This window comes from Emydura macquarii, unplaced genomic scaffold (assembly GCF_026122565.2).
Source record: "Emydura macquarii macquarii isolate MOO-44397 ecotype Brisbane River unplaced genomic scaffold, CSIRO-AGI_Emac_v2 contig_3692, whole genome shotgun sequence".
In the NCBI taxonomy this organism is placed as follows: domain Eukaryota; kingdom Metazoa; phylum Chordata; order Testudines; family Chelidae; genus Emydura; species Emydura macquarii.
This window is the reverse complement of record NW_027133829.1, coordinates 1,181,439-1,203,292: the sequence shown is the minus strand read 5'-3', so window position 1 is coordinate 1,203,292 and position 21,854 is coordinate 1,181,439. Positions and strand designations below refer to the sequence as shown.

General features: G+C 37.1%; 1 protein-coding gene across 5 annotated transcripts in view; it reads left to right on the top strand.

Annotated features, from left to right (window-relative positions):
- ATRNL1 (attractin like 1) overlaps positions 1–21,854 on the top strand; it is a 944,263-nt gene that overhangs the window by 114,995 nt on the left and 807,414 nt on the right. For all 5 annotated transcript variants that reach the window (XM_067537030.1, XM_067537032.1, XM_067537033.1 and 2 more), the window contains exons 4-5: positions 4,020–4,148; positions 7,682–7,890. In XM_067537030.1, the coding sequence (XP_067393131.1) occupies positions 4,020–4,148; positions 7,682–7,890 (338 nt within the window). The remainder of the gene's footprint in view (positions 1–4,019; positions 4,149–7,681; positions 7,891–21,854) is intronic.

Sequence of the window (21,854 nt, the reverse complement as noted above, 5' to 3'; positions counted from 1 at the left end):
TTAGCCAGGAGGGTATCTGAACTCAGAGGTTTGCCTTCTGAGCCACCATACACTTCTTTTTAAGGACAAGGTTTAGCTTCGCCCCCATCCAGCTTTCCTCCCAAAGATGGTCTTGTCTCTTCACTCAAATCAGGACATTTTCCTCCCGGTCTTTTTCCCAAAGCCACACACCAATGGTAAAGAGCCCTTGATGTCAGAAAGGCCTTAGCCTTCTACATCGAAAGTACAAGACTTTTCAGGAAAACATCTCAACTGTTTGTGGCAATGGCTGACAGGATGAAAGGGGAGCCAGTTTCATCACAACGGATCTCATCTTGGATCATGTCATTTATCAGGGCATGTTATGACTCAGTGAAAGTGCCCGTACCTGTGTTAACGGACCATTCCACAAGAGCACAGGCATCCTCTCCAGCATTTTTGGCTCAGGTGCCGATCCAAGACATTTGCAAGGTGGCAACGTGGTCCTTGATCCACACCTTCACGACAAATTATGTCATTACTCAGGAGGCTAGGTATGATGCCGTATTCGGAGAGCAATTCTGCAGTCTGTGGGAGTTTGAGTTCTGACCCCTCCTCCTATGGTATGGCTTGGGAATCACCTAGTTTGGAATTGACATGAGCAAGCACTCGAAGAAAAGAGGTTGCTAACCTTCTGTAACAGTTGTTCTTCGAGATGGGTTGCTCATGTCAATTCCTAAATCCTCCCGTCTACCCCACTCTTGGAATTGTCTGGCAAGAAGGAACTGAGGAGGGAAGGGTCGGCGGGGCCCTATATAGAGTGCAACTCCAGGGGGCTCCACAGCCAACTCTAGGGGAAATTTTCCAGCGGACCGTGCACGCGTTGCGCACCCACCTACTTTGGAATGAACATGAGCAACACATCTCGAAGAACAACAGTTAGAGAAGGTTACTAACTGTCTTTTGTAAAAGAGGTCCACTTTAACTTTAGATTTATGCTCTGATAACACAACTTTTTTTTTTCACAATCAGGTTTTTCCCTAAACCATTAGTGTTTTACATGGTTTATTTTCTCTTGTGTCATGGTCCTTAGAGTTGCAATCTGTTTGTTATAGCAATAAAACTGCTATTAAATATTTTGTACAAAGCACAGATTTTAGTAATCTTTAATTTTTAAACATTAAATGACAAATGGAAATAGTATAAAAGTTAAAGCAAAGTAAAGTTTGAAGTGCAGCTTTTATGAGTTTATATACTCCCCTTAGAAGTAATAACCCTTCTTCTTCCATGAAATCATTTTTATCTTTCTGACAATTGCTGATCCTTGGGAACAAAGCAGAAGCCTCTTGGAATTCCTTTGGTTAACTTGAATATTTCAGATAATTAAATAAACAAAAATATATGTATGTGAAGTTCTTTTCTCCAAGTACCATATTTATTAAAGTAATACTAAATATATCATAAGCTCCAGTAAAGGTGCAGGCAAGTTTAATGTCCAAAAATTATGATTCTTTATTAAGATCATTTTGCATTAATATTGAGATCTTTCTCCTACAAGAACAACTATAAATTTTGGCAAACACTTTTGGTTCTGAACTGACATATGTATTTTATCTAACGTCACAAATTCACAAGGATTATTTTCTATAAAAGAACATATGACAGCTTTCTGACCACAGTCTCTCTATAATAAACACTCTGATCAGAAAGTACCAGGATAAGAATGGAACTTCTTACTGGAATACTGTAGCAAAAATATTTAGTTCTGATATAGTTAGCTGGAATATTGTTGATATGAAAAATAGAATTCCAGTTTGTTTTGCGTTAGGCTAGTCATATTGTCTGCAGTAGAATTAGATGTCTGACTTTTCCAAACCTGGAATTAAGCAGCAGCTCACTATAAAGCGGGTTTTTAGTAGAGCCTAAAAAAAAAAAAATCCCGTCTTTAGTCCAAGAAACACACCTATAAATTTCAAAGCAATAGTAATCCATTTGCTGTGCCACAGAAGCAAATATCATGCATTTATTTTTTAATTTATGATTAAATAAAATATCATCTAAGTAAATGCATCATTATCCAACAGTAGTATCAAAATCAGGATCACAGTGTAAAGGAGTCCTTTGCAGTAAGAAAATTACCTACTGGAGAGATTGTACAGGGCCAAGTTGTATGTTGAAAAATGTTGGTGCATAACTCTGTGCTTCTTGTATTAGAATTTTTTGCATTTGGTATCACTTTATAATATAGTTCTGAAATAACAATTCTAGAAAGTAATGAATTTAACTTCTAATATTGTATTATGATTCTAATGATTTGCCTTGCAAATAACAATAGAAGTTACCAACTGAAATAAAGAATAGGTCCCACTCCCAAAAGGGCTAAATTAATAATTTACTTTGTGAAATACTGAAAGCAGAAGTTAAGCTTAATTTTTCTTAAATTAACCATTTTCTTAATTTTTAGTGTGTTCATAGAAATTCTTACTCATTAGTTCCTACCTTTCTGTAAACTCTTGGGGAAAATATTCCAGAAAAAATTATCATGTCACTTACATTTTGTGGCCCTGTTCCCCATGACTGGACCACAGAATTTCTTTGGTAATTTTAGCACTGTCTTCATCCAACGGCTGTACTGTTTGATCTCTAGGGTAGATATTTAAATATGTCTAATATCCCATGTATAGACATGGAGTGGGTGAAATCCTGGCCCTGTTGAAGTCAATTGGAGTTTTAGCACTCAGTTCAGTGGAGTCAGGATTTATCTAAAATGAACAGGTGTAAGATCCATAACCTTCTTGTAGCAAGAACATTATTCCATTTTGCATCTTTTGAAGTGTTGCTCATGTTGGTGTTAAACAAGTAATAGTTACAGCACCAATAGACTTCATTCTTAGCAGAACATAGCTTGCCTGTTCATTCACCTGCTGAAAAATCCTAGGCTCCTGCTCAAATATGACAATCACCTCAACTCCCTGCTAACTCCTCTCCTGATCCTCCCTATTTGTCTGCTTGCTGCTATTTTTCCTTCCAGTTTCCCAAGTTTCTGTGCCCCACACAAGATGTTGTTTTTCAGAAGCATGATTTCTGGTCTATTTTGAGAGGGAAGGAAAGTTGGGAATGCTATAGGGCACTGAAGGAGAGAGATGAATAAAAATTTTACATTTATATCCATTTTGGGTTGCTTTGTTGTTGGTTTTTCTCCTTTTTAATATTCCTTCCCCCCATTTTTCTGTATGTGGCTAAAATATTTAATATTTTAAAAAAGTTTGCTTGCTCTTTGTGGTCTGTAATATCTAAAAGTTCCTAGTGGATTTTCTGTTTATTTAGGGTTTTTTGTTTCCCACTTCTTGAGGTTACACATTATTATATTATATATTGTAAATTGTACTATATTCTATATCATATATTTAAAATTTCCTTTTGTTTCCTTGGCTTAAAATTTATTTTACATTTGCCATGTGGTTGTCCACGGTTATGTACAGTATGTTTCTCTGCTTCAAAGCAATTATGTATTGATTGCTTTTCCCTTTTTAATGTTTTTATCAATAACCTCATTTTGAATTTCTTAACTTTTATTTTACTTTCCTGTGGAAATTGCATTTTTCCATAGAATTTTGTTAAACATCATGCTTTTTGCAGATAAACTATTCTAGTAACAAAGGGGGAGACTTTCAAAAGCACAAATGTCATTTAGGTATCCAGCTCTCACTGAAAGTCAATACCATTTGTATCGTTGAAAAATCTTCCCCAAAATGGTTTTTAATAATTAGCTTCCAACATTCTAATAGCAATGCATGTGCATACATAGTGAATGTATGTGGAATTTTATATTATTACAAAAGCAATGTAGAAAATCCTCTCTCTCTCTCAAGGTGTAAAAGTGTCCATATGTTTGAGCTCTGCATCATTCAATATAATTTAAAGAGGGTCCATAAGATTTTCAAATTATGTTGGATATATGATTGATTGAATCCTAATTTTTATTTTATTGTTGTTGTTGTTGTTGGTTGTTAGTATTTATTATTAAGAAGAATCCTTAATTTAATCTCTCTCTTTTCCAGTGGTCTAATAGTCCCTGAGGTGCGGGGAAATGAAACTGTTCCTGAAGTAGTTACTACATCTGGCTATGTGTTGCTACACTTTTTTAGTGATGCGGCTTATAACCTAACTGGATTTAACATATTTTACTCGTAAGTATTAGTTTTTTAATTAAGTTATTTTATGAATTAGGGCTATATGTTCTTCAGGAGAACTACATACTTATAGATTATATTTGTTTTCTGATTGGATTGAAGGTATTAATGATGTCAAGGAATTATCTGCAGTGATCATCTTTCATACCAGGAAGCATAGGAGGTTTTTATGGGTTGAGAGTGAATGAGAGAAGTTTTTAAAAACAGTGTTTAAAAAAAAAAAGGGGGGGGGGGGTAGTTAAACATATTTCGGCAGAGAATGTCCTAAACACTTGTCAATGGGGACATTTAGGATCAGATTCTGACCTTTGCTCATGTTGAAGAGTAGTTGCAGTGAATGGGACAAATTGCACAAGTAAAAGGCTCACAGTTGGACACTTAGCTTCTCTTGGATAAGCTAAATATGTTGAGAGCCTTATGTCTCTCAGTGTAAGTCATGTTTTCCGGATGATTTCTATTCCTTACATCTGACGAAGTGGGTTACAGCCCACGAAAGCTTATGCCTGCAGAAATTAAATTTGTTAGTCTTTAAAGTGCTACAGGACTCTCGTTGTTTTTGCTGTATACAGACTAACATGACTACCCCTCTGGAACTTTTCAATAATTTTTGTGGTTCTTTCTGAACCATTTCCAGTTTTTCAACATCCTCTTTGAAATGTGGACACCAGAACTGGACTCAAGTGTTCCAGTAATAGTCTTACCAATGCCGTATGCAGAAGTAGTACCACTTTTCTACTGCCTCAGTATTTCCTGTTTTTTCCATGCAATGATCACTGCCCTGAAAGCCACAACATTGCAGATATGAAGTCCATTGAGTCTTTGACAATGGCCAGTACCAAGTGCAAGAACGTCACAATAGTCAATTTTGGGATAATCTGCCTCCCATATTAGGTCTCATCCTCTAATAATTAGAGGTTAGTTTAAGCCTTGAAGCACAACATTTAATACCCCCTCCAAAATGTTGTTAATAATAATGGTAGATATATCTGATTACCTTATCCTTTTAAAAAAAACTTAAATTCTTTGTCTCAACAACTTCTGTTGCAATGATTTCCACAGTCTAATTATACATTGTATGAAAGAATATTTCCTTTCATCAGTTTTTAATTTGCTATTTTTTAATGTAATTGAACGTCCCCTTGTTCTTGCTTTCTGAGGCAGGAAGAACAGAAGTTCCTGTTCTACCTTCTCTATAGTTTTCATTACAGTATTTTATATATTTTTATCATGTTGTCTCTTATTCATCTTCTTTATAAAGTAAAATATCACAATCTTTTCAGTGTCTCTTCATATGAGAGTTTTCCTATGCCCTTGATCATTGTTGTTGCCCTTTTCTGAACCCTGTCTAATTCTGCAATATGCTTTTTGAGATGGTGGGATTAGTGCTGCACACAGTATTCCAGAAGAGGCCTCACAATTAACTTATGTAATGGCACTATAATATTTTCTGTATTACACTTTTATTTTATTTTATTAATACATCCTAGCATCATCTTTGTTTTTTTAAACACAACTACACATTGAGCAGAGGACTCCATTGAATTATCTACAAGGAGATGGTTCCTGTAATTTACAGTGGTTTTCCTTATGTCTCCACATAAGGGAGAGTTATCCAGTGTTTGAGAATCCCCTTAGACTACGTAATGTTGTATATGCAGTTAGAAGACTATAACAGAAAGAAGTCTGGAAAGGTTTTCTTTTTTTTCTGCATGTGTGATGCAATTTTGTTACACAGAATAATCTACTTACTCCTTTTGGGTGACATCAAGAAAATATAACCACCTAAATGATTTATCATGCTATAATTGGATGTTTTCCGTAGTTGTTCCCTAAGTTCTGTGGACCTGTCCGCTTATCTTGGGAGTCAATGGCAATATAACATAACATTCTTAACTACAGCGTGTTCAGTATTCTTTTCAGCTCAAAAACGCTAATACTTGTTATTTAATTATTATGTTGGAAGAGTCATAAATAACTGAAAGAGTTGCCAGCTCTCCGTTAGTGTACATGCAGAAGGAAAATAATTAATGAATCTCTACTTTCTCTGCCTTCCTGTTGTTGGTTGTTCTAATAAAAAATTCTCAAACTTTTCACTAGCCAGCTTTCATTGCTATGATTACAGAGAAGATACGTTTACTGTTCTTTCTATTTCTCAGAAAGACTCCTTCTTTACTTATTTAGTAAGTAAGTCTTACATGTATCTCGGATTTACCTAAACTTCTGTTTCTTTGTCTCTTTCCTTGTGCACTACCTCCATAAGCTCTTCTTCAGGGGGTCTGGACAGATCATCTTCTCAGCTCCCAACTTCAAATGGATTCTTCCTCTGCCCTTCGCTCTGTTTCTGCACTGACATTATTTTTTCTAAAAAGCAACAACTTAATTTTGTTGCTTGCCATCACTGTCCCATGAGTTCTCGAGTTCTAGAGGTGGTGATAGGCTATCCTACACCATGCACTTACTCTTTGCCTTCCAAGTAATCTTGCTCAAGTGGGAGAATAGAGAAATAATGTTGCTGGTTCTGAACCATCCAAAAAAGATCAAGGAAGCAGCTTGTTTATTCACTCACAGTATTGGGCCTGGCAATACACAATGACCAGGATTTACTTTCAGAGTCTCCAGAGTAGCAAGGAGATGAAAGGCTCCTTCTGTTCCGTATCTTTTCCTCCCTTAATGCCACATCGGTGCTGTCAATCTGGCCCTTTGCACTAGCACTAATTAGACTTTAAACTCCTTAATTTTGGGGGGATGGGGGTGGGAGGAAAGCTATTCTGCTTTAATTTGTTGCTCAGCACAGACACTGAATTATAAATATTTTATAACAGTGGTTTTGTATTATGGCTTTACATTGCAGTATTATACTGGTCAGTATTAAATGATAATTTTTTATAAATAGTCAGTAATAAGGTTCAGAGAAAAAATAAGAAACTATATTAGAAAAGTGTACAAAAAAGCCAGCCTGAAAGACATGATGGCAACACTTTATACTGTTAACAAAATAACTCCAGGGAACAACAGAACTAATTTAAGGTACCCAGCAAATAACAAAAACAGAAGCTTCCACACAACGGGGTTAACTTTATTGGAAGGATAATTTTAAAACAACTTCTGTTAATCTCCATTGGTGATTGAACGGTAACATTAGTTTTATTTAGAATACAAAGAACTGTTTAAACAACGTTCAGAGAATTTTAGCCTTTGTGTTTTCCCTTTTTCATGGAGCTTTGATGGTGAAATTTAGATTGAGTTATTGGTGCAGAGCCAGTCCTGCATAGTACAGCACAAGATAGCCTCAGTTCTGATTCTGCCACTGACTTTGTGTGTAATTCTGAGTGTGTAATTTAACCTGCATCTCAGATCCCCTGTCTGTAAAATGGTGATTATATTTACTACGTTTATATCAGCTCTTGGAGATTTTCAAAAAAAAGAAGCTATGTAAAGCAAATGCTAATTATTATTATTATGTCATATGAAAAGCTGTCCCCAGCTCTCCCTTTCTTTGCTGCCTTATTTTATATGTTTGTTTTTTACAGCATTAATTCCTGTCCTAACAATTGCTCGGGGCATGGGAAGTGTACAACTAGTGTTTCCGTTCCAAGCCAAGTGTACTGTGAGTGTGACAAGTATTGGAAAGGCGAAGCCTGTGATATTCCATACTGTAAAGCTAACTGTGGCAGCCCAGATCATGGCTACTGTGATCTGACAGGCGAGAAACTGTGTGTGTGCAACGATAGCTGGCAAGGTATGTTGTTATTAATCAGATCTATATGAAGGAATCAGATCTATATGAAAGAAGAGCCCTCATTTATGTATCTTACCTGCTATGCAAATTTAAATCTTTAAACAGTAAATGTAAACAGTTACTTTAAAAAATAGCCTTTAAACGAGCTCAAGAATTGTATCTGGATCTAGATGTGCTTTGGGAACCAGGTTTATTTTAATGAAATCAAAGGCAGGTAACTTTAACTGAAGTTTCATATTTGTCTTATGACTGAGTCTATCGTAAAATCAAAAATGATTGGACTGAAAAAACCTTCCGGATCATCCAGTCTAACCTGCATGAAGCAGCATTCTCCTCTTTGTAGTATTAAGTGTAATGCTGACCAGCTTGGATGTTTAGTGGCGGGGATCAAACCTTGTAACTTTTGAGTCAAAAGCATCACCATCTAGTGCATTAGCCAAAAGACACCTCTCTCTTAGCCATTGCTCTAGCAGACTCATCAATCGCTAGCTGACCTAGCCACCACTAGAGGGGGACAGAGTGCCACTTCAAGAGGACAGTGATTATATAAGTATAAATAATAGGAGTTCCTCAAAATTTTTGAATATATTAAGCATCTTTAAAGACAGCTATCTCCTTAGCTTGTTTTCCCTTTTTGTTAATACATTTTATTCCTTATGGATCCTATGTTTTTTCCTTTGTTAGTTATTCTTTTCCCATTGAAAGTTAATGTTTTACATTCTGAAGTGCTTAATTCACTTTTGAAAATGGGATGTGTAAATGATCTTGAGGGTTAATTAAAGACCGCACTATTGAATGAGTAAGGAATAGAACTTTAATAATACAGACAGGAGTGATTCCAGTTGTTCCGCTGGGAGCAGACATGTTAGCTCTGATGTAGAGCACATCTCCCACTTTACACAACACTGTCCCATGCTAGGGAGTGTCTGTAAATCACAATCTTCTACAAACATATCTCTACATCTTCCCTCCTAAAGAAAACAAGTTAACCCTTAGAGATACAAATAAAAAACTATCTAATGATGCATGCACGAACATCTAATAACACACAACCGTACACTCACATCTAATAACACCTAATGGCTATCTAATAACACATGCATTATACAATTCCATAAATTCAGTGTGCCAACTGCCTAGAAAGGAGAGGTTACTAGCAAATTACTCCCAAGTGAGTCTTAACCGCCCACTTTCCCCACATACCCTAGCAAGTCTCTGAGTCTTTCCGGACATTTGATCACCCAATTAGATCTTCTAGCTCTTCATTCGAGTCTGAGTTCTTTCGTTCCCTGACAGTTTCTTCACCATGTGTTGATGATACCGGATCAGTCAGAGGAGATATGCTGGAATCTTTCATGGTTTTGGAACTCTCTGGGATAATTCATAGATCCTATCGATTACGTTGAAATGTGTTCCTTTGGTCTGTCTGGACCACATAAGACCATGGATGCAACTGTTCTTTAATGGTATCCTTTTTGCCCCAAGTATTAGAGAAATCACACCTCTATCACCTGGGTTAAGAGATGGGAGATCACAGGCCCTTCTGTCAAATTAATATTTCTGCTTCCACTTCCGATTTTCTTTTGCCTTCCGAATGGTGGCATTATTCTGAGATCACAGCAAGTTATCAGTAATAGGTAATTTAGATCTGATCCTTCTTCCGACTAACAGCTGAGCTGGAGAAAAGCCATTCTCCAGGGGTGTACTTCTGTAGACCAGCAGTACTTTATACATATCCCCTCCACTGTCAAAAGTCTTTTTCATCAAGTTCTTTACCGTCTGTATAGATCTTTCCACCAGTCCATTTGATTGGGGGTAATTTGGACTGGAGGTTTCGTGATGAAAATCCCAATCTGAGGCAAATTGCCTAAACTCTGCACTGGAAAATTGTGGCTCATTATCGCTGAAGACCTCATCTGGAATTCCATGTCTGGAAAAAATTCCTTTCATGCCAGTGATTACTGACTTACTCTTAGTACCATGCAATGTGCAAATTTCTGGATACAGAGAGTAATAATCAGTGACTATTCAGTAATCTTTTGAATGCCAGGTAAATAAATCAGTGTCTATCTTCTCATGAGGCCTTTGTGGAACAGGGGGGTCTCAGTGGCTCTGTCTGTTGGCATGGCTTGTATTTCAAGCATGAAAAGCAGTTTCTTACCACATTAGTGTTGTTGTGATTGAACCGCAGCCGATATAGCACCTCTCGTGCACCTTCTTTGCATGTCTCAATTCCTAAATGACCCTTCTGGATCTCCTGTAGGATTTCTTTTTGGAGGTTCAGTGGAATTACGACCTTACCGCATTTGAAAATCACCCCATCTATTACGGTCAGTTCCTGTCTGCAGTTCCAATAGTCTCTTTTGCTTATACAGCAACTGCTTATTACTTCAGGCCACCCTTTAATTATCACTTCCTTAAGGATTCCCAATGATTCATCTTTCTCCGTCTCCTCTCTTATTTGTTGCTCTCCTGTTAGCTATGGGAATCCATCTCACAATCATATTTACGTAGGCTTGCACCTCTGTCTCCAGTGTCTTCTCAGGTGCCGTGGGTGCCACTGGTCTGGAAAGTGCATCTGCTGTGAACATAAATTTACCAGGCGAGTAGATCACCAGCAACTTATACTTCTGTAACTTTATCATCATTCTTTGAATCCTTAACGTACAGTCCTTTAGTGGTTTGCTAAATAATGCAATCAGGGGCTTGTGGTCCGTTTCATCTTCCACTGTCTGTCTATAAATATACATATTGAATCTCTCACAGGCAAACAAGATTCCTAAAAGCTCCTTCTCAATCTGTGCATATCTAATTTATGTGTCAGTGATTTGGATGCATATGCCACTGATTGCCAGCAATCCTCATGCTTCTGTAAAATCACTGCACCCAACCCAGACTGTGATGCATCCGCTGAAATCTTAAGTCTTCCTGATGCATAGAATTTCAATACTGGTTCTTGTATGAGGTGCTGTTTTAAACCTTCCCATGATTCCTCCTGTGCAGCATCCCAACACCATTAATTTTTGTCCTCTAGGAGTTGTCTCAATGCTGCTGCTTTGGCAGAAAGATTAGGTATGAATTTTCCAAGATAATTAACCATTCCCAGGAACTGTTGGACATCTTTCTTTGAGTGGGGATGTGGCATCATTTCAATGGCTGAAATCTTTATCTTATTAGGTTTTACACCTTCATGGGAAATAATGTCCCCTACAAAAGTCAGTTCTGTAACACATTTATCCCTATTTAGTTTGAGGTTTGCAGCTTTAGTTGCATCCAGCACTTGCTGAAGTTGACGATCATGCTCCTCTTTTGTTGAGCCCCAGATGATGATGTCATCCGTGGAGGTCTCCACATTGCTAATATATTCATAGATCATGTGTATGGTTTTGTGGTATACCTCTGGTGCTGAAGCTATACTGAAAGGTAAGCGTAAAAATCTGTATCTTCCAAACGGAGTGTTAAATGTGCATAATTTTGAGCTTTCCTCCGTTAATTTTAGCTGCCAAAACCCTGAGGATGCATTTACTGAAATATTGAGCATTTGCAAACTGAGCCATAATCTCTTCTTTGGTTGGTAGTTTGAAATGTTCTCTTTGTATAGCCTTGTTGAGGTCTCCGGGATGTAAGCATATGCGTAGCTGTCCGGTGCTTTTTTCAACGATGACTTACGGAGCGCGCCCATTCTGTTGGCTCCTCTACTTTTTGTATTACTTGTATAGCTTCCATTCTTGCAAACTCAGCCTTGAGTTTATCATGGAGTGCAAATGGCACTTTTCTACACAGATGAATAACTGGAGGGACCTGCTTGTTTTTCCGGATTGTATGCTTACCTGCAAGCAACCCAATCCCTGGAATAGGTCCTGATATTCCTGAAAGAGTGCCTCATAGCCAGGTGCAGTATAATCTTGTAGTGAGAGCTCCCTTTTTACCAAACTGAGTTTCTCACATACAGCCAGGCCCAAAATTGGTGTCACCTCCTCTAGCACTACAATGAAAGGAAGCCTATATATGGTGTTTTTATGTTTAACACCAGCGAAACATCATCCCTGCACTGGTATATTTGTTCCAAAATACCCAGTTACTTTTATGTTTGTTGGTCCCAGCTTGAGTCTTATTTTCACTCTCTCATAATGTCGTGCAGATAGAAAATTAACTTGCTTTGGTGTCCAGTTTCAGTGGAATGACTGTTCCATTTACTGTCAGAGACAGTATCCAGTCCTCCTCATTAGGCTTGTTTGATCCCAGTACATCTACAAAAAACTCCTCGGTCACATTGTCAGCATTTGACTTTTCTGCCTTTGGGATATGCAGCAGTTTGCAAAATGATTAAGGTTCCCACAGTTACGATGAGTTTCCCATAGGCAAGACACTGTTTGGGGCCATGTTGTGATTCACACTTGCCACATGACCATCTAGACTCAGTCTTCCCTTTAGCAGGGGTTGGTTCCACATTGTGATTTGAGCCATTCGGGCTATATGCTGCTTTCCTCAGTGCATGAATAACCCCTTCTGGTGAATTCAACTGTTTTACTTGTGTTTTTACCGTTTTGGCGGCCTTACATGTTTGGAGAGCTTCATTCAAAGATAACCCCCGCTCTGAGCAGTCTCTCTCTCAAGACATTGTCTGTAATGCCACAAATGAGTCTGTCTCTGATCAGAGACTCTGTCAAGCCACCAAAGTTACAGGTTTTACTGAGTTTCTTTAATTCTGTGACATATTGCTCTATAGTGTCATCCAGTTTTTGCGTGTATGTAAAAAATCTATGCCTTTCAAAAGTCGCATTCCTTTTTGGCATGCAATGTTCCTCATATTTAGTCAGTATTCTATTTAAATTCATGCTTTCACCTTCCTGAAACTCAGTTGTTATAAACATCGAGTGCCGCCTCCTAGCAACATGTACAAATATAGATGATTTTGGGTTTTCATCTTTGTTCTGTGTCCCAATGGCAGACAAATACAACAGAAATCACTGCTTAAATTTTATCCCGTTCTCTGCAACATTGTCTGACATTTACAGAGTGGAAAGAGGTTGTAAAACATCCATTCTTAGAGCTTTCACTTACTTGCTGAAGGCTTCCTTTGTCTTTGTTTTCAGAGATTCCCTGTGTTTGCCTGTGTTTTCAGTTGCAAATGCAGGAGTTTTCCTCCAAATCCTTTAGTTTTTGAACTCATTCACCACTTCTCACACCATGTAACAATCTTGAGGATTCATTAAAGACCACACTATTGAATGAGTAAGGAATAGAACTTTAATCATACAGACAGGGGTGATTCCCAGGTGTGCAGCGGGGAGCAGTCATGTTAGATCTGATGTAGGGCACATCTCCCAATTCACACAACACTGTCCCCTGCTAGGGAGTGTCTGTAAATCACAATCGTCTACAAGCGTATCTCTACAGGATGTAGGTTCCTAAGTCATTTAGACACTTTCAAAAATTTTATTCCTCATCTGAAGTCTTATTTACAATCCTAGCGGGATTAGCTTCTTTCTTGTTTAAATTTGTTTTCCTCTGGAAAAGAAATGGTTAAAATTGCTCCATATTACTTTACAGATTTGGTCCATGTATATTGGTGGTCATTGTTTGTAACTTGAGTGACCCAAATAATTCACTAATTTTTACTCTTGTTAGTACTCAGCTGATACACCTAAGAGAGAATGAGATATATTAAGTTCCTTTTGTGAATAATATACAGTACTGTTTTGTAAATGTCAATCAGTAGTACCTTGCAAATCTATTTAAGGCATTAGAGTGGCACTGGGATCACAAGGATATGCTGAAGACCGGATTGGTTGGCACAGATATTCCTGAGGCCTATAGAATCTTTATTAATGTAATGGTAATGATACATAAGAAAGGAATCATCCAGGTTCATTCTTGTAGTCCAAGTGAGGTTGCAGAACAGAGAGTTAAAAAATCACCTGTTTACTTGTGCACTGAATACATGTGACATTGAATCACTGAAAGATAATGAACACACAACTGAAAATTACCATTTCAACAAAATCCCTTTTCAGGGTAGATCTGCACTTTAAGAGAAGACTGACTAAGTTGAGTGGCACCTTTTCCAGCATAAAGAAATCATAAATCCTAAAATTGCAACTCTTCTTAGCACATACTCTTCATCCAATAGTCATCTCTCTAAATCATTCATTCTTGCAATAGGTAGGCTAACAGACATGATAATTTGTCCAACGATTTCTTTAATTTTTTCTCCAAGTCCCTTGAAGTCTTTGATGATTTTTTTCTTTGTTCTGTATGTTCCAAATGTGCTAATGTGGATGATGAGTTGGTTTTCTTTAATGCTTCTCACAATTTTTTCTATCATTCCTTCAACCTGGTGATATTTGAAAGGCAGCACAACAATATATTTTGTTTTATTATGTCTGACTTCTAAAAGCTCTTTTCTTCAATTCATAAATTTTTTCAGTACCTTCTAACTAAGTTGGCATTTGTAAAGTTTTCTGATGTCTTACTGTTCCTGCTTTAGCTTTAAATGTTTTGTAATTACCAGATCCCTCCTTTTTATCCTTAGAAATAACTTCCTATTATCTCTTCCTTGCACATCCTTTTTTGTTTACTAATATTCAATCCATATGCATACAGGCGTTATTCTGTTGGACTATATTAACTAGACTAAATTGTCAGATTATTACAGAAATCTTTCCCTAGTTCAGACAAAAAGAACACACAATATTATACTGTGTACAGTATTTTTTAACCATGGTGACATCTTGTGGATACTGTGGAAGAAGTGTTTTGTTGAAGAATCTTTCATGTATAATAATAATCATTTCCTAAATGATGATGATGTTGTGAGGGATAAGCACATTACAATTTGTGACACGTTGAGATCTACTGATGAAAGGTGTTTATATAGGAGTTCAGTGTTATGTTAGGAATTATAATAGTAAAGATTAAGGACTATGAGAAAAGAGGAGAAAGGTACTCATTGGAACAGAATAGCTGTTTTGAAAACCTCTTCTAATCATGGGTCTAATTGAACAAAGGGTAGGTCTGAAAAGCTGTTTTCCATAATTCTTTGGTCTTCTGTGGGATCGGAGACAATGCATTTTGCTGAACAAGGAATTTATGCTGTAAATGTTTTTAAAATCAGCTGCTGCTCATAAAATTATAGAATTGTGCCCTGACATTTGAATGAAATGTTTATGGCCTGAAGTCAAATAATTTAAATAGAGTTCTCTTTATTTTTAACAGAAGATACATGTTTTCTTCACTGTAGTAGAGATAGTTGGTATCAATAGTACAAAAGACAGAAAACCCAATACTTCCTTATAGGGGCCTGTGTAAAGGGGGATTAAAAGGTCACTGATGAAAACCCATGTTATAATGGTGTTCTGTAGTCATCATAGAGAAAATGTAATGCGTGTATGCTATCTTTCTCCTGACCCCTGTTGTAGGGGGCATATTGGGATTGGCTGGGGGAAGGATAGGGTTAGACTAGAGCACACTTTACTTCAGCTTGTCTGTGCTGGTACTACAGTTCATAGAAGGCTGTTATGAGTTAGTTCCATTTTGAATTGTTGTGTGTTTACTTTAAACTTGCGCTGGGGGTTGGGTCCAGAATTCGGGAGGCACAAATGTGTCTGAAAATCACCTACTCCCTGCCCTTTTCTGCACCTAGCATAGGAACAGAAGAATTGAGAGAATCTGACTGAGGCCCCAGTATTGGCTGTTACATTATCTGAACCACTTTAAGGAGTTTAGATCTATAATAAGATAACTTAATAGGATACACTTATGAAAGATAGCCCCAGTGGACAAAGAACTATATTGTACTTAATACATTTACTATTGGAAAACCTAATACAATTTGAAAAACGTAATTAAGAAACTCACTATGGTAAATGGTCTAATGACCGTTTGAACTATATTTAATTGGCTAATCAGATCAGATTACCTTTCATTACTATGTTTAGAGTTGTCCAGATGGCACTGAAGTACTTACCATGCACTGTAACTGTAAGAGATATTAATACATTAGAAATACATTTTACCATTGGTGTCCTTCGTTTTTAGTATTTGCAACAATTTTATCAACTTTTTCTCAGGATGGCAATTATTTTTATATTCCCTCTTCAAATAAAGATCCTAACAGTCTCCCAATAAAATATTATTTGATTCCTATAGTAATATTTCTTCAGTATGATGGAGAAGCAGATGGTGGCATGGCTGTATTCATATGATGGAGATTAATTGTTTTTTCTTTGTGAAACAGCATGATCCTAGGAAGGAGATGGTGAGCTGGTGAAGCTTGTACTTTCTCCTCCTTTTGTCTTTCAGTCAGCCAGCTTTTCACCCAAACTCTCTTTGAAGACCTCAAAAGGGACTGCTGGGTGGAATAGTCCATCATCATCTTTTGTCCACCAATAGTCCTAGTTTCTGACATTAGTTTTTGTTCACTGACTTTTTTGGTCTTCTACTCCTTTTATTAATCAGTCATAATCCTAACAATCTTTGGGTGGTATCAGTGAATCAAATTGCTTCTGTTTAAATTAATTTAATCTGTATGATGCCTCCTTACATCTTTTTTTAAATATCAATAGGTCATTGTGACAATTTATGAACTTTCACTCACTATACAGTTTGGGTGTACAACTAGGGTCAATTTGTAGGCCTAATGATCACAACATTCCCTTGCTGGACTAAAACCCAGAATTCCTGCATCTCAATTTTTTTTCTGTTCTCTAGCAATAACTGTGAAAATTCTGGCAAAGAAGGTATTTCATCCCCTCTAGTGGCTGGTCCATATTGAGGATAACTGCCAACCACTGCTACCAGTTACCCCATTAGTTCAAATGGTAGAGGTCTGTGCTATGGATATAAAGGATCAAATCCTGCTGAGGAGTGTGTGTATATAGTTCCATATGATAGAATTTGTTTTTTCAATTTTTCTTTTAAATCTAGGAAATGACATACAAAACTATGTTAAAAGAAAGGTACAGTTGCTAAGTCAATCACTCAAATTGGGAAATGCCACAGTTATGGTTGCCTGCATGCATTATGATGTGGTCTTTAATTACATCATGGCATACTATTTTTTCCACTATTTCTGCGTCATTCCTAATGTTTGAGTGCTTGGCTTTCCTTTAATATAGCTTTTTTTTGGTATGTAGTAAATGTTACTAACTTTCATAGATGCTCAACAGCTGCATCTCCCACTCAATGGTGTTATCCATTCCCTATTTTGCTGTGGAGAGGTCTTTAGCTGTCAGTCACATGGTGGTAGGGTTTGAATTTTAACTGTTGAACGCCAGAAAGAGCAATTCCAGACCTCTAAAGGTACTAAGTCAAAAAGTTTATAGACTTAAGTAATTCAAAGATATAAGCTAACAATTTCAAGCATGGGTGCTCAAGGTTGGTTACTGAAAAAAGTAACATGTAAATGGCCTGATTTTAAGAAGGTACTGAATATCTGCAGCTATGACAAGTTCCCATGTGTGTGTTTGCTGCACATGGTCACTTAGAGGAGGAAAAGATAACATAGCATTCCTTTCTGTGTGGCAAAAGGAAAAGAAAAATAGCCCCCCAAAATAAAACTCCCTCATTACCATCAACTGTCCACAAAGCTGCATCATCTTCCGAGCTAACACGTTTTGCCATAATTGCATCTCTAACAGCTTGTCTGTCAAAATTGTTCATCTCCTTCAACTCATCACCAACTGCTTCAGCCATTTTTATCATTTGCAGAAGCATGTGCTATTTTTTCTTCTCTGAGGTAAATCAATCATTCTTCCTTGTTATGATCAGCTCTATGGCATGTAGACTGATCCTCTGAATTTCCTGTGGCTTTACCAACAACACATTCAAAATCATTCTATATTCATGGATAAATCCAACCCTTAAGTAAATCTGTAAATCACTGCATCTTGTACTTTTTGTCCAATCCCATGATCTTGTTTTGTGGAATATAATGGCAAGCATTGAGATGTTGCCCCACTTTTTGAACCAGTGGAGTAGCTTAGTCCACTTAGCGTGTTAACTTGCATTTAAGAAAAAGAAGTTGTCATTCCTCCCCATTCCGCCTCCTCAATTTTCAACAGATATAGATGAAGATTTAAAGGTAAGCTCACAACTCCATGTTTAGACATCTAAATATAAATGGCCTGATTTTCAGAAGAGCTTTGCCACCCCACAGATTTCATTTAAGTCTATGGGACTTGAAGGCAATCAGTGCCTTTGAAAATCAGGCCATTTTTAAATACCTTAATCTTAGGACTACATGTTTGACCATTTTAACTATCGGTTTTACAAGCAATATTTATATTAATTCATACAGAATTTGTAGCCAAGAATTGGACCAAAAGTGTAGATGATAATGTCCAAAAAATGTGTTTATTTGGCCTGAACATTGTTTTCAGTTCAATATTGAGATTGAATGTGATTTTTAAGGCATACCCTCTCCCCAACAGGAGTGCTTGAGCACTGAGTGACAATACTATAAAAAACCCAAAAACTATCACGACTAAAGGAAAAAAAGCTCCATGTATCAGGTTGATTTCATTAAAGGAAGTTTGGCTGCTGTTGATACAAGAAAAATCACTTACCTGATCCAGCAAGCTCTGATGTCAGATGTTCCCTCCATAGCCTTATCTCCAGGTGGAAAGAGAGCCTTTGATAGGGTTGAGTGGCCTTTATCTAATGGCTGTACTAAAACAAAATTTCAGATTTAGATCAATATTCCTGAATGAGGCCTGTGTATTATACAACTCTCCACTTCACTTCACTGTCAACTAATGGAATTATTTCTCCCACAGTTCAGGATTGTCCCCTCCCATACCTCCTTTTTAATGTCTCTGTTGTACCATTGGCAGTGTACATATGCCAGCACTCAGCCACTGAAGGTATAACTATAAACAGGAAAGAGTACCAAATCAGTTTATATGCTGGTGACATTTTTGTACCATTGACGTATCCATCCACATCAGTCCCATTATTGTTGAATTTAGTTGTGTTTTGTGGAAAGCTCTCTTGCTTTTGCATTAACTGGAATAAATCACAAGCGATGGCTATATATATTATATGCAAAAAGACCACATCTGTCTCAGTTTCAGCTTTTTCCCTCTCAAATATGCAAGAAAAGAACTTAGTGTCCTCAAATATGTCCTGTTTTTCTCAAAATTGTTCTTATAAATATGGATCATGTTAATAGAAATTTTCAAGGATGTAAAGAGGTGACATCTCCTCTCTCTATCCTTATCGGGGAGACTAGAAATAGCCAAAATGAATATCTGCCCAAGAATGACATAGCCTATTGCCTTTCAAGGTCTCTTTTATACTTTGTTCGACTATGTAGGCTTATCATGCAATGTATATGGGATAAAAAAGAACCTTGCTTCTCACACAAGACTCTGAAAAAATCCTGGGCAATTGGATGTAGAGGGTTGCCAGATTTGTATCTATATTGTCTAACATTCTAAATGTGTCCTATTGTAAGGTGGTTCCCTTCCAGGAGCTCTGAATGCACACTGGCCTGGTTTGAGATAGAAAAAAGCTTATCTCTGCCATTCGGTTCCCTCTCTTCTTTTATATACCTTAAAAGGCTGCCCATACCCATATGGAAAACTCCAATCTTTGCATCTTTGTGGGGCATCCTTGAATGCATTAAGATGATGATAGCATCCTATCTTATAATTCTATTCTCTCTCTCTCTCTCTATCCTAATTCTCTTCTTGTACCACTATGGGATAACCTGTGTATCAAGGTCAACTCCATGCTTAAGACAATTTGGATAGCAAAAGGATTAACAGAAGTTAAAGATAGAATACAGGATGATAGACTGAACTCCTACAGTTACATGTGTAACAAATATCAGCTACCGCTGTCTCACAGTTCCTTCTTCCAGTGACTATGCTCAAGGATTCATGCAAGGACAGGGGGCAATTAATCTGTTTCAGCACTCTGATCTCTAGAAGAACATGTTAAGAAATATGGAAGCAGAAGTAATTTTGTAGGAATTACTTATAGGTGGCTTAATGCTTTGCATTGTCCTCTCAATTTTAGTCTCAAAGAAATGTGGGAAAAAGACTTGTCCTTATTATCACAACAGAATCGTTGGAGGACATCTGGCTCAATGTGAAAGATACTTGAAGTTCTTTATCCTTATGGTTCTTTCAGAACAAGCTATCAAACAGGTACTACTGGAGTAGTTTGCTTAAAACTAGATTGGCAACACACAGTGAATGTTGCAGATAGAAACAGCCACAGGCCAACCTTTCACACATCTTCTGTACCTGTCAAAATGTGTGTGTTCTGGAACACAATATTAGTGCTCTCTCAAAAACTTTCAGGTGTTGTATCTTTCCTTCTCTGAGCTTGTGTATTTTACAGGTGCTGGATGAGTTGGTATTACCAGTTAACAGTAAGAAATGGATTGCAGTAATATTTTAGTGGCCAAAAGAGTTATTCTGAGAATATGGAAATCTGCAGTTCCTCTCTCATACACAGATTGGCTTAGTGAGCGCTCTACTACTGCAATAACAGAAAAAAGACTCTGTTTAATAGAAATGCTTGGAAAAAATGAGGATCACTGGTCATACATGAAACTATTGTGTACTTTTGCAGTTGAGTGTTATAGTTGAGTTGAGTATTATAGTTCCTGGTACTCATAGGTTATATTCTCACTTATTTATCTGTTTGGTCACTTTAACAACTGATGCCCTGTATGACCTTTATGGGTTCGGATTTTTTTGCTTTGTTTTCGTTTTGTTTTTTCTAGGTTTTACAAATGCTGAATGTTGAATTTTGTTATTTATATGGTATTTCCATATTGTGCATGTATTTGTTATGTTTCATTCTGTTTGTTTATATTTTACGCAAAAACAATAAAAATGTTTTTTTTTTTTTTTTTAAATGCCCTGTGAATTTTCTATATGCAGGAAAAATAAATAGAGGAGGCAGCCCATATAAAAAAAATGAGTAATACATAAATCTGTGGTGCCATCTAAAAGTGGGTTGGAGAGTTGCTTAGCCTGTCCCACATGGTGGGCTGATCAACATAAAGGCTTGTCTTCCTGCTGATTTAAGATGTGATGACCTAGAAGGGTGGTAACTGCACAAATACTATTGGGCCAACACTCAAGAAGGAAATCTCTTAACTATTACTATTTCAAAAAAGCAACAGGGTCTGCTTAAAGTAAATCTGTCATTTTATAAACATCCAGTGTAAAGAATGCAGGGTGGGCAAATGTACTGTTGTATTCTGAATAAGCTAAGCGACAGTCACTGCTGGAGAAGCCCTCTTAAGGAAGAATTATAGTAATAGAGCTATATGGTCACCAGGGCATGTGTTGCTATTGAAAGGCTGTGACTGGATAAAAAAGGGGTTTGCTGCACAAATAGCATAGCTGGAGAAAACACTTTCATATCATGCCTAACACATTATTTCTACAGAAAGTTATACCAAGGGTCTTCATCTAGAAGAAAAGAAAACATCCTGTCATAAGTCTATACATCAGCAACACTCTGTTTTCCTGTGGTTGCGGATGCAGTAGCTCTGGTGAATATAACTGGCAATATTATCCAAACATTCTTACAAAATAGAGGCTGAATGCACATGGTCTGTGAGGTGAGCAAGTTGCATTTTATCAGCTGCTACTGTACTCTATATTCCCCCAGAGACTCAATGAGATACCTCAAAACCATTGAGAAGTCCAGTAGGACCAAAATGGCGATCTAACTCTGATGTAAATGGCCTCCTGGTTTTAGGATTTTGATGTAGGAAATCATTTTGTATCCAAGCATAATTGGAATTAAATAGCAACCAACCAATTTCTCAGGCATTTCCCATCCCCCCACAGAGAAGATTTGGTAATTGACAGATTCTTTGTTAACGGGAAAGCATTAAAAGTATTCTTGAAGAAAGTGCAGACCTCTGCTATTTTGAGGATGGTTGGAACCCTTTTTTCCTACGTAAATAGTTTATTATGCCTATCACAAACAAT